This window comes from Lineus longissimus, chromosome 18 (assembly GCF_910592395.1).
Source record: "Lineus longissimus chromosome 18, tnLinLong1.2, whole genome shotgun sequence".
In the NCBI taxonomy this organism is placed as follows: Eukaryota; Metazoa; Nemertea; class Pilidiophora; order Heteronemertea; family Lineidae; genus Lineus; species Lineus longissimus.
This window is the reverse complement of record NC_088325.1, coordinates 13,567,639-13,583,422: the sequence shown is the minus strand read 5'-3', so window position 1 is coordinate 13,583,422 and position 15,784 is coordinate 13,567,639. Positions and strand designations below refer to the sequence as shown.

General features: G+C 40.7%; 1 protein-coding gene across 1 annotated transcript in view; it reads left to right on the top strand.

Annotated features, from left to right (window-relative positions):
* The window catches only part of LOC135502131 (calsequestrin-1-like), a 34,783-nt gene that overhangs the window by 8,047 nt on the left and 10,952 nt on the right, over positions 1–15,784 (top strand). Inside the window, exons 2-3 of the mRNA XM_064794719.1 lie at positions 12,151–12,336; positions 14,217–14,322. Of these exons, the coding sequence (XP_064650789.1) occupies positions 12,151–12,336; positions 14,217–14,322 (292 nt within the window). The remainder of the gene's footprint in view (positions 1–12,150; positions 12,337–14,216; positions 14,323–15,784) is intronic.

The window sequence follows — 15,784 nt, the reverse complement described above, 5'->3', positions numbered from 1 at the left end:
TAATGGGTTGATCAGGTGTCTGTGAAAGCTGAAAAATGTCCATTTGTTGGAGCCGCTTTGGTCGGCACTGATTAAAATTCAGTTTGAAAGCTTCGTCATGTGTGAAAAGAGTTGTTGCGGTGGGATCTTTTTTGCGGGATTGTAATTACTGGAACAGGAAAGCTGTTACAAAACTCTTTCAAACATCTTCAAAGGTGTTCCTTCAAACACCGTAGTTTTCTAACATCCCCCAATCCCATGCGCCATCTAATTTTCTGCAAAGTTCTTGTTGTTGTTGGCGTTACTATCAGCCTACGCACGCAACTGGTGCAAAACTTCAAAAGATTATCAGTTTTCTCGGAAAAACCTGTAATGATGAAGTCAGGTGCCAATATCGAATGTTACGGGGAAAATTGTCCAATTTGTGATCATGTGTTACTGAAGGAAAAAAGAAAGAACTTGGTTGCTTTAGGATGCTTTAGAGGGTCTACTTTGGCGTAAGATTTATGTGGCCAGGAGGATAATGTGCAATTGACCAAAAAGCGATCCTTCATCGTTCAATTACCAAGTTTAGAATTGACTAAAAAGCAATCCGATATCATTCATTAACCAAGCTACAATTGACTGAAAAGCAATCCAGCAACATTTAATACCCAAGTTTACAATTCTCGAAAAAGCAACCCAACGTCATCAAATATTAAACCAAGTTTGCCATTAACAGTCCAACATCATTGAATAACCAAGTTTACTATTGACAAACCAGCATAATTGAATAACCAAGTTTACTATTGACAATCCAACATCATTGAATAACCAAGTTTACTATTGACAATCCAACATCATTGAAAAACTAAGTTTACCATTGACAATCCAACATCATTGAATAACCAAGTTTACTATTGACAATCCAACATCATTGAATAACCAAGTTTACTATTGACAATCCAACATCATTGAAAAACCAAGTTTACTATTAACAATCCAACATCATTGAATAACCAAGTTTACTATTGACAATCCAACATCACTGAATAACCAAGTTTACTTATTGACAATCCAACATCATTGAATAACCAAGTTTACTATTAACAATCCAACATCATTGAAAAACCAAGTTTACTATTGACAATCCAACATAATTGAAAAACCAAGTTTACTATTGACAATCCAACATCATTGAATAACCAAGTTTACCATTGACAATCCAACATCATTGAATAACCAAGTTTACTATTGACAATCCAACATCATTGAATAACCAAGTTTGCCATTAACAATCCAACATCATTGAATAACCAAGTTTACTATTGACAATCCAACATCATTGAAAAACCAAGTTTGCCATTGACAATCCAACATCATTGAAAAACAAAGTTTACCATCGACAATCCAACATCATTGAAAAACCAAGTTTACCATCGATAATCCTACATCACTGAATAACCAAGTTTACCATTGACAATCCAACATCATTGAATAACCAAGTTTACCATCGACAATCCAACATCACTGAATAACTAAGTTTACCATTGACAATCAAACATCACTGAATAACCAAGTTTGCCATTGACAATCCAACATAATTGAATAACCAAGTTTATTGACAATCCAACATAATTGAATAACTAAGTTTGCCATTGACAATCCAACATCATTGAATAACCAAGTTTGCCATTGACAATCCAACATCATTGAAAAACAAAGTTTACCATCGACAATCCAACATCATTGAAAAACCAAGTTTACCATCGATAATCCTACATCACTGAATAACCAAGTTTACCATTGACAATCCAACATCATTGAATAACCAAGTTTACCATCGACAATCCAACATCACTGAATAACTAAGTTTACCATTGACAATCAAACATCACTGAATAACCAAGTTTGCCATTGACAATCCAACATAATTGAATAACCAAGTTTATTGACAATCCAACATATTTGAATAACCAAGTTTGCCATTGACAATCCAACATCATTGAATAACCAAGTTTGCCATTGACAATCGAACATCACTGAATAACCAAGTTTGCCATTGACGATCCAACATCATTCAATGACAAAGTTTGACATTGACAATCCATCATTATTCATTAACCAAGTTTACAAGTGATTAAGATCAGTCATCTGGTGTGTAACTGTCTTGACGGCGAATCCACCCAACAACACCACTATCAATCACCCAATATCTCACAGGAGGATCTCATAAGCTAAGGAGCATACGTTTACCATTTCAATAACAGCGGATGTTGTCCATCACGATCTGTGGGTTCAGCGATAATATGGCCAAGATATCGGAGAAGTTTTCAATAATCTAGCTTGGTATAGAGATTGGGGTCCCTGATGTGGGGAAAAAATACCAGTTTGAGAAGCGGGCTTGACAACTGTTCAAATAACTACGGAAGTTTTCCATTACTTGTGGCGTATGGCTTGTAAATATGACCAGGTTATTGGAGACCTTGGGTGATGGATTATTTCCGATGTTATTGAAATGGTGCTCATGCAGTGCTGCTTTCTTCATTTGCATTGAAGGAGATTGCTGACGTGTGTTTGCGATCCGATGTCCCTAGGCTGAAAACATGACTACATCGCTGCTGACAAAAACCTATTTTTGGATAATGTTACGGTGACTTCATTGCAACGTCCATCTTTTTGTGCCGTGCTGTCTGGTGCCTGTCATCGTGGTGTACAGCCTTCATCACAGAGTTGGTTATTCTTTAGATGAAGATCGTCGCTCTATGATCGCAAGGCATGTTTATCTCGGCACCCCAATATAAGGATAACATGAACAATTGAGATATTTCTTTTGAGAATCAAACTTTTTGCAATTGTCTTCTCGAATGATCTTTCTTCCCTGAACACGTTAAGGACAAGGCTTCCTAGACTACAATGTCTGGTACATTGAGAACCCGATTATCGAAAACGTCTCAAGAAAGTGGTCTCATTTGACTTGCAGTACCATGGGGAGTGATGGAGAACTTCCGTCATCATTGGAATGCCCGTCATGTCCCTTTGATAATCTGCTCGACATATTTGATCGCGAGTGTTGGGGTTGGAAACCGTTGTTAATACGAGAGAGTATTGGTCTATGAAATGCCTATTTGATTGTAAGTGAGAAAGAAAACCGCTGTGAAAGCCTAACATTGGCTCATATCAATGCAGAAGTTTCAACCTTATCTAAGTGAAAGTTTTACGAGTGCAACCATTGAAAGTAAAGATGACGTGCATGTTTCAGCTTATTCAGTCATAGAATTCCAGCGAAGAACTAAAAGTGAGTCTGGTGTATGACAGGGAATGTTTTAGACCATTGCGATACCAGTGTTGTTATATGAACTCACAGGAGATTCCCTGACGACTCCCAAGTGAAAATATATTGCACTTTCAATCAAAACATCAAAAAGAGATAAAATGCACGCTAGCATAGCCTTTGAGGAATAGGAAGGTCAAAGACGTTTACACCTTGATATCTCTAAAAATCTAATCTATAGAAGAGAAAAAAGATGCCATGGAGAATCGCTTCTTCTTCACAAGAATTTTCTACCTCTCTTTCTTCTTCAACGTTCGTGTTCATGCAGTCGGTGATGTTCTACTTTGCTGCTCTTCGACATCTCTGGAGGAATATTGGACTTTGAGCAAAAAGTCCATTGAAGGCACTCTTTTGAGCTGAGAAGTAGAAATCCTTGCTGCAGGGTAAATGAACATGATCCGAGTTCATTCGAGAATGATAGAGAGGTAAGATGAGTCGCTTAGTCTGCTGGTTAAAGTCTCAGCGTTATGGATTTACTTGATCGATTCGCAGATTGCTTTCTGCATTAAAGGCCTGCTATGTTTGTTAAAAATTTCAAAACTGAATTCGAATTTGGAAATTTGTAATTGTGTAAATACGCACTAAATATAAATCTCAGCAATGCCGTTGTCTAGACAGATATAGAAAAATCAAAACTTTTTAGTTTCAGTAAATTACCCACTAGGCTATGAGGTTCCTTTATTAAATGGAGTGATTTACCCCAAGGTCAGTGATGTGTGCCAAGGGAGGAGCATGCAGCTGACTCGGTATTTGAAGATGGGCCTAACGAGACTTGTAATGCAATATTGATGGACTTCAGATTGCCTGACAAACACCATTACTTTAAAACGCTTGTATCCCTCAGTTCAGGTTCTCCTTCCTTATTAGTAATTCACCAAAGTGCTTTTGGTCGGTAATGATGTCGGAAAGTGTTTGATCCTTGCTCTTAGACCTTTGTTCAGTTAGAGCAGTAATAATGTCTGCAAGTTTAAATATGACATCTTTGATGTTGCACTAGGGAAGGCAGAAAGTTTGAACTTTAGTAATATTGACACACAGAGAATGTTGTCATCAAATATTGGGTAAGGGTTTTGTTATTGTCAAGACAATATAGTATAGTGACATAACAGAACCCTGTAACTAGAAATTATTCTCGGGGTTTTCTTCTTTTCTTTGATATTGTGCATGTTTTTCATTGTTTTTCTCAAAGATCCAAGATGATGGGGGAACATCCTACTATCTGCCTATTTCAACACCGGGTAATTTCTCGTGTCTTCGTGGTCAAACGGATTTTTTTCTCTCCTGATTTGACAAATTACGAGTAATTGAATAAAAGGTTTGGCTTGGTCTAATATTTTTTTATCGCAAGGAGCCTTCTTTGTTCTTCTTAATAGATTCATGGCCAATTTCTACATGTTTCCCTCGAGAACTCGCTATGAGATCAAACACTTTGCAATCTCGTAAACACCACGAAAGATACAAAAGCACTTTTGTAAGGTTCAGTGGTATATCAAAGAAGGGGTGGATGAACAGCCAGAAACCCCAGCAACTTTACCACCGCGGCCGCTCACTTCTGTACCAATGCCTGACTTGAGACGGCACTTTCACCAGTTCTTGTTTTGAAAGACTTCGTCCTGGAGGGAATTTATGATAAATGATGCATCCCATGATGTCTGCTCAAGACGTGACAAAAATACAATCTTACATCAAGCAACAAGTCAATTCCAAGGGGGATAATATCAATCCTTCTTCATCTAGTCATATTGTTGTTAAAGCAGAACATTCACTGTGATACGTCAAAGCTTCATTCTGGATAACAATAGTAGGCCACAGGTGCGGGCCCAGGATTCCAAGATTCAGAGATAGCTGTCTCTAATTCCTGGCTAATTTCAAAGATTGTGTAACTTTCAAAATTTAATGGTCATTTTCAAAGATTTTTCATGCCATGCAAGCAGTGAGGCCGTTAACAGTAAAAATGCACAGTATGTGTGCACTGTACGTCTTAGTGAGATTGAAATCACTTGTAATGTGCACAAAATTTGCAGTTGATATACAATTAATCCTTGGGAGAAATCAACTTCACATTATGAAGAAAATATGAGCAAGCTGTACCCTATTCCCAATTCTCACATTTGAACGGATTAATCGCTTTTAAATGAGAAATATGCATGAGAATCGACTCGTTCATGAAGCTATGAAAAATTCATAAGACGGGGATTTGAAGCCAAAGAGCTGGAGCTGAATTGCTTTTGTGGATTCGTTTGGGCTGGGGAAAAGATTGCAATGAAATTAAAATGGAATGGGGCGAAGTGATTCTCTCCGCCACCTTTACAAAACCAGGGCAGTCGTCCAACAGTCTACCTTTTGTTACTGTAAACGCACTCCCTAACCTCCCTGTACAACCATCCACGTCTATACAGGCATCTGTTGTTTGAGGCAAATGAATAGAAACACGCGGTATACACGTAGTTGATGTCGTTATAACATCATAGAGTCTGTTCACGAAGGAAAATTTGTGGCTGGGCAGTTGTCCAGCAGACCTTATCTACGTCCTATAGTAGTGCAGACTTCGCTGGTCTGAAAAACATACTGTCCCAGCCAAATGAATATATACAGTTGGTATTTGATGTCATTAAACCATCATTGAGTCTCATCACACTCGCCGGTCCACAAAGGGGAGTTGGTGACATTAATTGAGCGGTGGGCAGTTGTCCAGCAGACCTTATCTAATATCCCAGTGGAGACTTCCCTGGCCTAAAAAAAACACATGTCCCAGCCAAATGAATAGATACAGCCGGTATTTGATGTCATTATAACATCATCGAGTCTGATCACACCCGTTGGTCCACGGAGGAAAGTTTTGGGGCGGTAATCAAGACAAATGTGGTCTATTCCGTCGCTGATGGTCCATGGGGGAATAGTATGAATATGCGCTCATGCTAGGATGATTAGGATGGGTTCAGCTCTGGGGAATGAGGCAAGGAACTGGGCTGCATATTGCCAAGGTTGTTCGACAGGGTAAACACAACTTCTTCTTTTTCTACTTCTTCTTCTTCAGCAATCTCTCTTCCTTGGAGGTGTGATTCTCCACGGAATAGTCCTCCTCGAAGGCGGCAGCAGGAGAGTTCTAATGTGCCAGTACGGTTTTACCCCAATTGGGTTTATTGGTGTATGGAGGCTTTCAGGCAAATATTTATCTGTTCCTAGCTAACAAGAGTTAATTCTATTGTTTTTCTGAATATGGTCTCTGCCAATGCCAGACGTTTACTCTGCATCCGCACACACATCAAGCCAATCCTATTAGACAATGTGCTATACATTTGGCATTGCTACCCACAGACATTTGCGTTGTAATACCAACGATCTGATGAACTTGCTATATCCCCGTCAGGCAGGCGTCGGATAGAATAGCTAATCTCCTGAATCCATATTCGTACCATTTGTATGCTCTTACTTGTCATTTATCGGGAAGGTTTGTTCTTACCCACTCTATCAAGAATATTGTGGAGGCCAATTTGTTTCACTTGGGCAACAATGCATTCTTCACTTTCTTGATTGCGCCAGCTCTGGACAATGGATCTATCAGCCACTGGGCCATCATCCAATATTCTCCATGTATTCTCCATGTATATAAAGTATGTCACTGAGTATGTGTATATCTGGCTGCTCAACCCATGACCTCGGACAACCTGATCCCAGCCGACATTGATTTGAATCCAGACATCGTGCATTTTTATCAGTTCGGGCGGCATTACCCTCAGCCAGTATCGACCAAATCGTTCAAAACATCTTGTCCAAGTCACATCTCGGCGCAGATGTTTGATGGTTCCCTGGACATTTCTCCTCATCGGAGTCGGGAAAATTAATCCCGATAAAACATCTTGGAGATGACATGCCCGCTTCGTACAATTGAAGAAGAGAACTAATACATATGTATGCAATCGCACTGTGATGTTATGACTGAAAAAAGTACAATGTCATCGCTCCAAAAGGCTGTAGGCCAAATAAAAACGGATGCATTTGAAGGAGTGTTGACATTATTGTAGTTGTTTAGAGCACACTTTGATAGCAGGAACGACTCCTGAGATTCAATTCTAGCATTACCAGTTAAACCATTAAGAATTAGATCACTTTTAATAAGCCGAGCCAGCTCGTATGATAGATGTTGCATCCGACAGATTGCATCGCCACGCAGGGAACCGTTATAAACTAACTCGAAGATTATGCAGACGGTTTTGTCATTAATCTAGAAGCATCCCATTTCAGTAGCCGCTTTTTTCCAATTTCTACCATTAGCTTGATATTCCCAACGCACGAGATGTTTAAAACTCCTATAAAGCTAAAGCATGCTTCATGAAGGGAACGACTTCAGATGTTGTTTTTGGCCTGCCGTTTGCACATGAGAGGATCGGAACACGGTGGCGTTTTCGTGGATGGAGTGCTTGATCATGACTCCTCTAAGAGCTAAGTAGTTCTGGTTCTCGCTTCTGTGACTCTGTATAGCAACGGAATGAGTTGTTGGCCCATAGCTACCCTGTAGATGTGGAGGGGCTGCCTCCTTGAAGCGCCATCACCAACGCTTGGATCCAACTTTGGTCCCGACCTAAGCCTAAGATCTGTCTGGCATGGTTGGACCTCCCAGGAGCCGGGGCTTCTGCCAGCGTAGCCCTCAGGGTCACAGGGACACACAAACAGGTGCACCATTGCAAAGTCGGGATCCACGGCACCCGCCTAAAAAATCTTTGTAAAAACCCTTTCAAAAAGTATCTTTCCAACCGTTATACTCACACCAATCAAAGCACTACCGAGGAATTAGTTCCGTAAATCAAATTTTGACAAGTTCAACCACTTAATTTTTTCAGAGCGACAAATGGATTAGACTCTAACATGGTATTATTGGATTTCGTGTCAAATTGAATGATGGCTTCACTAATATGAAGGAAATTCCACTTAGTAGTTCTTAATCAAATGATTTTCAAATTTTAAACATATTTTTTTCTGGCGACAATTCTATTGATTTTTGTGGGGTCGTTTTGATTGAATATTTAGCTTTTTGTACTCACGAAAAGTCTACAGAATCTCTGATTAACCCTTCATGGTCCTAAAGTCTTCTGTATCTTCGTTTTCAAATGCGACTTAAAGAAGAGTCTCATGATAACGCCAGGCTGGCACGAGTGATAGTAACAGAGTTCTGGCATAGAAGGCGCTGTACCTATACATGCTGTGATGTATGCAGTCAGTATGTAAGAGTCTATCTTTTGACAGCCAAGAACTCCCCTCTTTACAGGGACGCTGTAATTATTGATAGTGCTGGCCGGTCTATCTCGAGAATTCTTCCTTTCGCTGTGAAATTCACGGTCTCCGGCAGATGGTCGTGTAAATTACGAATTGATTTTTAGACGTCTTTCATAGCTTTTGTGATAAACGTGATGGAACCATCCGAAAACATGCTCAGCTGGCGCTCGTGGCATATAAACTGGCGTCGAGAATCAATCGTTGAATTACTGCCATGATGTTCCGTAAATATGACAATCTTGTTAACGATGAGTGTTTGTTCAATAATGCTCTCAGAGATGGAAACATCGTGTGGTGTCATCGATCCTGTCTTGACCGATCAAATGTTGCGCTTGTCGAGGTTGATCAGGGTGGCAATCATCTTTAGAAATAGCGGCAACCGTTGACGGGGAAATAGCGGCAACTGTTGATTGGGGAATAGCGGCAACTGTTGATGGGAAAATTGTGGCCACTGTTGATGGGGAAATAGCGGCAACTGTTGATTGGGAAATAGCGGCAACTGTTGATGGGGAAATTGTGGCCACTGTTGATGGGGGAAAAAGCGGCAACTGTTGATTGGGAAATGGCGGCAACTGTTGATACTCTTCAGTGTGGGTATCCTATGGACAGACCGCGTATTTTGAGCCGCGCTTAGAGAATGTCAGCCGGTGAAGATGGTTGGAGAATTCCACGAGTGTCTTTTTTTGTCGCTATTGACAAACTATCGTCATCGGTGCCATAAACTTGTCATCGTCAATTTGCAAAATGATTCTCAATAGATATCCTGCACGTAAAAAAATATACTTCTCCGGATAGTTTTCCAATCTATTTTTTGTTTCTCCCATTGGCATTGCCTTTCTGTCTCCGATAAAGGAGCTGTCATTTTTTCACAAAATTCTATTATCTTGTAATAAATTTGCGTGAAAAACGATTGACATGAAATTGACAATCTTGCAAAAACGACAAGATTAATCACTCAGTTACAGAAGGGATTTTCTTTTTTCTCCCTTGGCGGTCTCGAGTTTCTCTCCCAATTACTCAGAGCGAACATCACTCCTTTAAATCCTCCATTAGGGCCGTCAACTCATCCGAAAGTCATGTGATAATTCATAAAAATTTAGCAACTCATTAGAGGTACTACCTTGGGAATCGCATTCAAATCAAAAGTTCTAATGACGCAGTTTAAATTTCATTCGATGATGTGAGTTATTATTTCTCATTAAGTTGGGTTTTCTGACATGAAATTTTAGCCGATTTAAGCGCAATTTTTATGCACATAATATGACTATCATTTTAATGGAGCTATTAAAGAGCCCTGATGGTATTTTAACATGCGATATTTACTCTAAGGGACGTAGATTCCAATCGAAATCGTTCCTAGCGATGTAGTTAGGTTTCAGGATTTAATTGAACTCATGCAGCCAGAGTTTTGTTTTTAACTACCATGAAACTTAACCACTCTCCATACCACTTATTCCTGTAAAATTGGAAGTAAGGAACAACTCTCCTACAGGATATTTCAGGGGTGTGATGGGCTGGGAGTGGGATCACGTCCCTTAAACGGAAAAGCCTGCTGCCAAGCTACGTGATGAAATTGAAATTGGCCTCGCCAGCCATTGCGCGGTCTAATGGGTATTCATCATCTCAAAATCATGCTAATTTGTCAGGCACCTGTGATCGGTTTGACACTTGAACATCGGGACAGATCAGATAAATCTAACACCTCATTTTCCTGGTCGCCTAGCAACAGATGTATGTTGCTATCGGTGACAATGTAAATCAATGTGTTTACATGGATTCATTGATGGGTTGTATTTGAATTTTGTGATGGGAATGTCTGGCATTTTCAGTGGCGTTGGTCATTACATTGGCTGTGAAAAGGAACTGTCATCGGAGCTGCAATTCCAAAGGGAATGTAAAAATGGCTCAGACTCTTTCGTGCAGGATTTTAAAAAGTGCCATTCAGCACTTTGAAAAGGGCCTGTCATCATCATTGAATTCTTGACTAGGCCTGGTTTTGATCACTGTTTGCTCTGTTCACGTGATGGAAAGTCGGTCCTTCCTGTCACTCGAAATCAAATGGTTTTGCCACCATTTCGATACAGACTCCAACGGAGGACACTTTTGCGTTGAGACATTGTCTTAACTACAAGCTACAACACAACCCAACCCAACCAAGATTGATGCCTGCTATTAGTGCTGTCAGTTTCTAATCAACTACCTGTATTTAACGAAGCGCTGTAGCTTACCAGCAGATCAGGCTCAAACAATTAAACGATCGCGACTGTTACCCGGCCTCGTAGCAGACGATTGTTACATTTGATTGCCGATCCATTTACTGATTAGGGATGTAGCGAGTCTCGATGGAGGATGTCACGCTGAACGGCCATCAAGTTGTATTTTGCAAATGCGTTGTTGCCCATCAGTATCATTTGCATCCTTTTAGCTGACGTCAACAAATTGATTTGCATTTCGGATGTCGGCTCCTGTCTTGGTGAACATTCCTTGATGAAGCTGAGTGGAGTCCGTGTGGGCAAAAGACCAGCATTAACTGTCATAGTGCACGTCCAATTTCTGAGCACCATCAACCGCCTCCCACCACAATATCAGCATCAGGTGCCTAATACGCGATCTTATAACACAAACAAAATCGCTACTCCTGATGGAACAAATTGGCGCAATGATCCAATACATTTCTCAATCAGTTTCCATGGTTTGGAGGGAGGAAAAAGCCACGCTAATTTGCCTGCGGTGTTGTCAACATTACGGTGGTTTCCACTTGGTTGTGCAACATTAGTCAATCTTGCTTGTTGCCGATGGTGGTTACAGCACAAGAGGGTGATTTGAGGTGAAAAATGCCTTGTTCATTTTCCTTCCCTCTGGCCCTATGGTACCGATGCTCTGGTCCTTTCTTTAGGTGGCATTCTGGACAAGTTAAAACTTCATCAAGGTCGCCATAATATCTTAAACGAGAAAATGGACTTGCATCCCTTTAGATGGCGCCGTAAGGCGCGTACCTTTTTCAGGCCTGTGCGAACATTGTAACGAAAACATCAACACCAAGAGCCAGAATGAGGGTGTGAACACCTCTAAGTAACAGCCGCCAATTAGTGTACCAGTTCTGCAAGATGGGACCAATATGTGATTAATTACGTGAACCATCTGAGCGTAATAGAGCTACGCCACCGTGAAATAACAGATATCTGTGAGTTGTTCACACCGTATGATACGCGAATGCCGTTTCTCCTCGTCATATAACTTTCATTTCGGTGTAATAGGGAATTGGAGTACCATTGCTTTGCTCATTAGTAACACCTATTGCAAAGTTCTTATGAGAGAGCTCGGAGAGATGAGTCCCGTCTGAAAAGATTGGGTCTTTGGTTGGAATCGTAATTGACCTTCTGTAGTGTAGTAGAACAGACTTGCAGAGATACAGAATCATAGCCTGGGATACCATTGACTCCAGAATTGTACTAAAGAAATACATTTCCTTTTAATTTCAGGGAGAATTTGGAAAAATGAAATAGCTGACGTCGGATTGGCGGCACTAAGAGAAATCTCAATTTCTTCATTAAGATGTTAAAAGTTGATTTCTGTCATTTCAGATGACTGCACAAGTCATGCATACCAGAGACATCGCCATTGGTTATGTCGACATCCTCGCAAATGCCGATATTGCTGCAAAAGAGGGTATAACGCGAGATGGTGCGGTGCACGTCTATCGTGGGGGCCGCAAGTTGATTTTTTACGGTCATAGATCTCCAGAGGTTCTCATTGCATTTCTTATGAAGGTAAGTAGTTCGGTACTGCTGCCTATTCCCCGTCCTTCAAATGGGACGCAACACCAAGATTCAATCCGCGACGAGGTACAGATCCCTCTCAGAAGTAAATGTACAATCCACCACTGCCCGAACCATCATAGCACCTCATCGCAGTCACTTAATCAGTGGGCTGTGTTTCGCAATGAATCAAAAATGCCAGGAACGTCTCGGTTACTTTTTCCCGAGAGTCAGGCAAAAAAAGTTTTGTTTCAGGCTCCGAGTAGATTGGTAGCGGGGAAAAAAAGGTTCGAAAGCTTGCTTCTTCGAGCTGCTGGTATAATCACCTGCAGTTCATATACCCAGGCATTGATGATCGATCGATCATAAGTGCGGTGTCAAGCTGTAACTATTTCTAGCCTGCAGAGGTGCAAAGTAAGGGGAACTTTTCATAACAGTATACAGAAAACCCTTGAGGGCATGCACACTCTTTGAAAAAAGAAAATTTCTGTGATGAATCATGTCAAATGCATCTGTTGTCTGTCCCTGTGAGGCTCTGTCACTTGGCAGTGTACGGCAAAGGGGAAATGCAGTTTCGGTGTGGCTTCAAGCTGTAGGCATTTACAGCCTCCGGGAACAGTGAATTGGCAAAACCTTGTTGAAGCTTCGATGTGATGAAACATGTCCAAAGCATCTGTTGTGTTTCTCCGGAGGGTGCTATTTTTATGTGTTTGCCAAACAGAGCGATACCCTTGATGTGTGGCTTCATGCCATAACCATTTCCATCCTTCAGGCATGATGAGATTCACTTTTTTTCTCCACTCCTGCATCATATACAATGTATACTTCTTCATCATCATCTTCATCATCATCATCATCATCATCATCATCATCATCATCATCATCATCATCATCATCATCATCATCATCTGCTCTCATTTGAGATTTTGCTTATATAATGTGTCTGGGGTCTTGCGAAAGGGAAGTTGTTGTTTTTGCACAAAAGCACTCAGTGTAATCGGCAACAACTTTTTTAGGGTCTCCAATTGCTCCGAGTCAAGGCCGACCACTTCTCCGAGTAAATCCAACCTCGGACCTATAGCAACTTCTAACCCGAGCCTTGTACAGACTATACTGTATATCCACCTTTATACAGCTGTCCTCAATGCGATTAGGCTATGGCAAGACACTCAAGGAGCTATGAACGGGTACCCCTGTAAACATTGAACATTACATCCATGCCCAGAGTAAGAACTGTTTCTTTCTACGACGCTCCTATTCCGAACATAAATATTTGAGGAGAGAAATAAAAATCACTCCAACAGATAGTTACGACACATAGTATTGTCCAACCTGGACCGATTACCTTTTTGAACCAGTGAAGATATGGTGAGTTAATTCAGATAGAGTCGCTGACAAGAATTTAAACAAGATGTCCTCGCGCCTGTAATGACCCATAGAACATTAATAAGCAATTTATTGCACATTGTCTCATGCATTATTTCATTCAATGACTTAAGAGGTAAGAGTTATGACCTTGGGTAGCGGGAGGGGCATTGACGATGCAGCGACTTGAAGATAATGTCACCCTGGAGTTGAGGGACATGACAAGATGTAGAGTTGGTCGTATTTAGGGGGTCTTTTGGGGGGGGTTGTCGCAATAGACAAACAAATTGGCCGGGATATTTGGGATGTACACCCGTATTTCAGTAGGATCTGGAAAATTCGGGAGGGCAAAATATTCTGTTAGGACTTGTCGAAATTCCCCGTCAGGAATCAGGACGGGGCCATTTTTATAACGGGATTTGGGGCTGGTCCCCTTTCACCAATATTTTGGGACAATCTGAAACCACATGTTCCTCGAAGCCATAAGAGACGAAATGGTTTAAACTTTCGTACTTTTCTATATGCAGTTGTTTGGTAAGCCTGTCACAATCCTTGAAAGCAAGTCACAGAAGAAGAGTTTTGATAACGCAGATCCTCCCAAGGTCATTGGTTACTTCCAGGAGAAAAATAAGGGTAAGTCTTCACTTTGACTTTTGGATGATATCATGTGTACTTCTCGAGAAAAAAAAAATCATAACTTAAAAAACCCAACCTCCTTCAACATTTTCCCACTAAATTTCATTTCGTAATTCAACTTAATGCAAAAGTATTAAGCGAAATGGCTGGAATTTACCCTAAAGACATAATAGTCATTACATGGTTGAGTCGTCCAATGAATAGAGGATGAGCCATGAATGATCACCTTAGGCTTCGATATTTCATGACACACGGATTGCTCTCATTCTGAGCCAACCGTGAACAAGACAGTATGCCATATTCATCATACAGATGTTCAATATTCTTGACGATATGTCACGAACGAATCAGGAAGTCGCCATGTGATCAATCAGGAGGTCGGAAGCATTCCTTAATCCTATTGGTCGTTTTATAAGACATCCGTAATCTACGCTGTGATCCCGCGATTACAAGCGTCACAGGATCAGAAAGGATCAGATCAGATTTGTTGTCTCGCATGTCCGGTGTCTGCATGCCGGGATGAGCAGAACTCTAAACAAGATTGGAGTCAATTGAAATGGAAAAGGTCCCCGGGCGGGGGATGTCGTGAAAACCTTTTAGCTATGCGACCTTGCTTTGGCTTCACTAAGGAAATTGATATCTGTTTGTAAACCTTATGACCCTAAAAAAACCCACCCCCTGTTGTTGGGGGACTGAATGAACTGAGGAAGTGGAAAAGGCAAGCGGGGATGCCATGTGAACTTTAGCTGAATGATCCTCTTTGAGGGAGATGCTCTAGGAAATTACTTTTGATCGCAATACCAAAAAATGACTCCAAATCAATTAATTTAAGATATCCATTCTATCAAAGGGAGATTCTAGGTAACAGGAGCGAGGGGTTCAAATTTGTCGTCCTCAGGTCAATCAGTACACAATTATCTCTATGGCATAATCGAATCGGGGAGTTGCGAGGGGGGGGGTTGTCGCCTAAATTGGCAACAGTTTTAGGACGCTCGCCAAATGTATCGGGTGTTTTCAAGTTCCTGGCTTATTTCTACAGTAAGGATGTTGTTTTAAACCAATTTCACTCTTCTTTTATCACTACAAAAGAAGCGTCATATACTAAATGTATTCTAAAAATATTTCAGAAGATATAAACCTTAAGTTGACTTTTGAAAGAAATAGCTATTATGTATTAGTATGCAATGAACGATGGATTTAGCACATTCAAAAACTAAATGACTATTTAACGAGAACTTACTATGCGAAGATGTAGTAAAGTGTGTGCCGAGATTCTCAATGAATCGAGGGAGCAATTGAAGCTCATTGCAAATTCATCTTTGAGCTAAACGTGAGGCGGTATCACACCCTAAGGTATTGAGTTTTAATGAGAAAGTGTCGTAGCTAATGGCGATATTTCTGCACACATATTTCTTCTACGTGAGGAGGCTGCCCAATACTTGAGTTGTTTGGTGTTAAA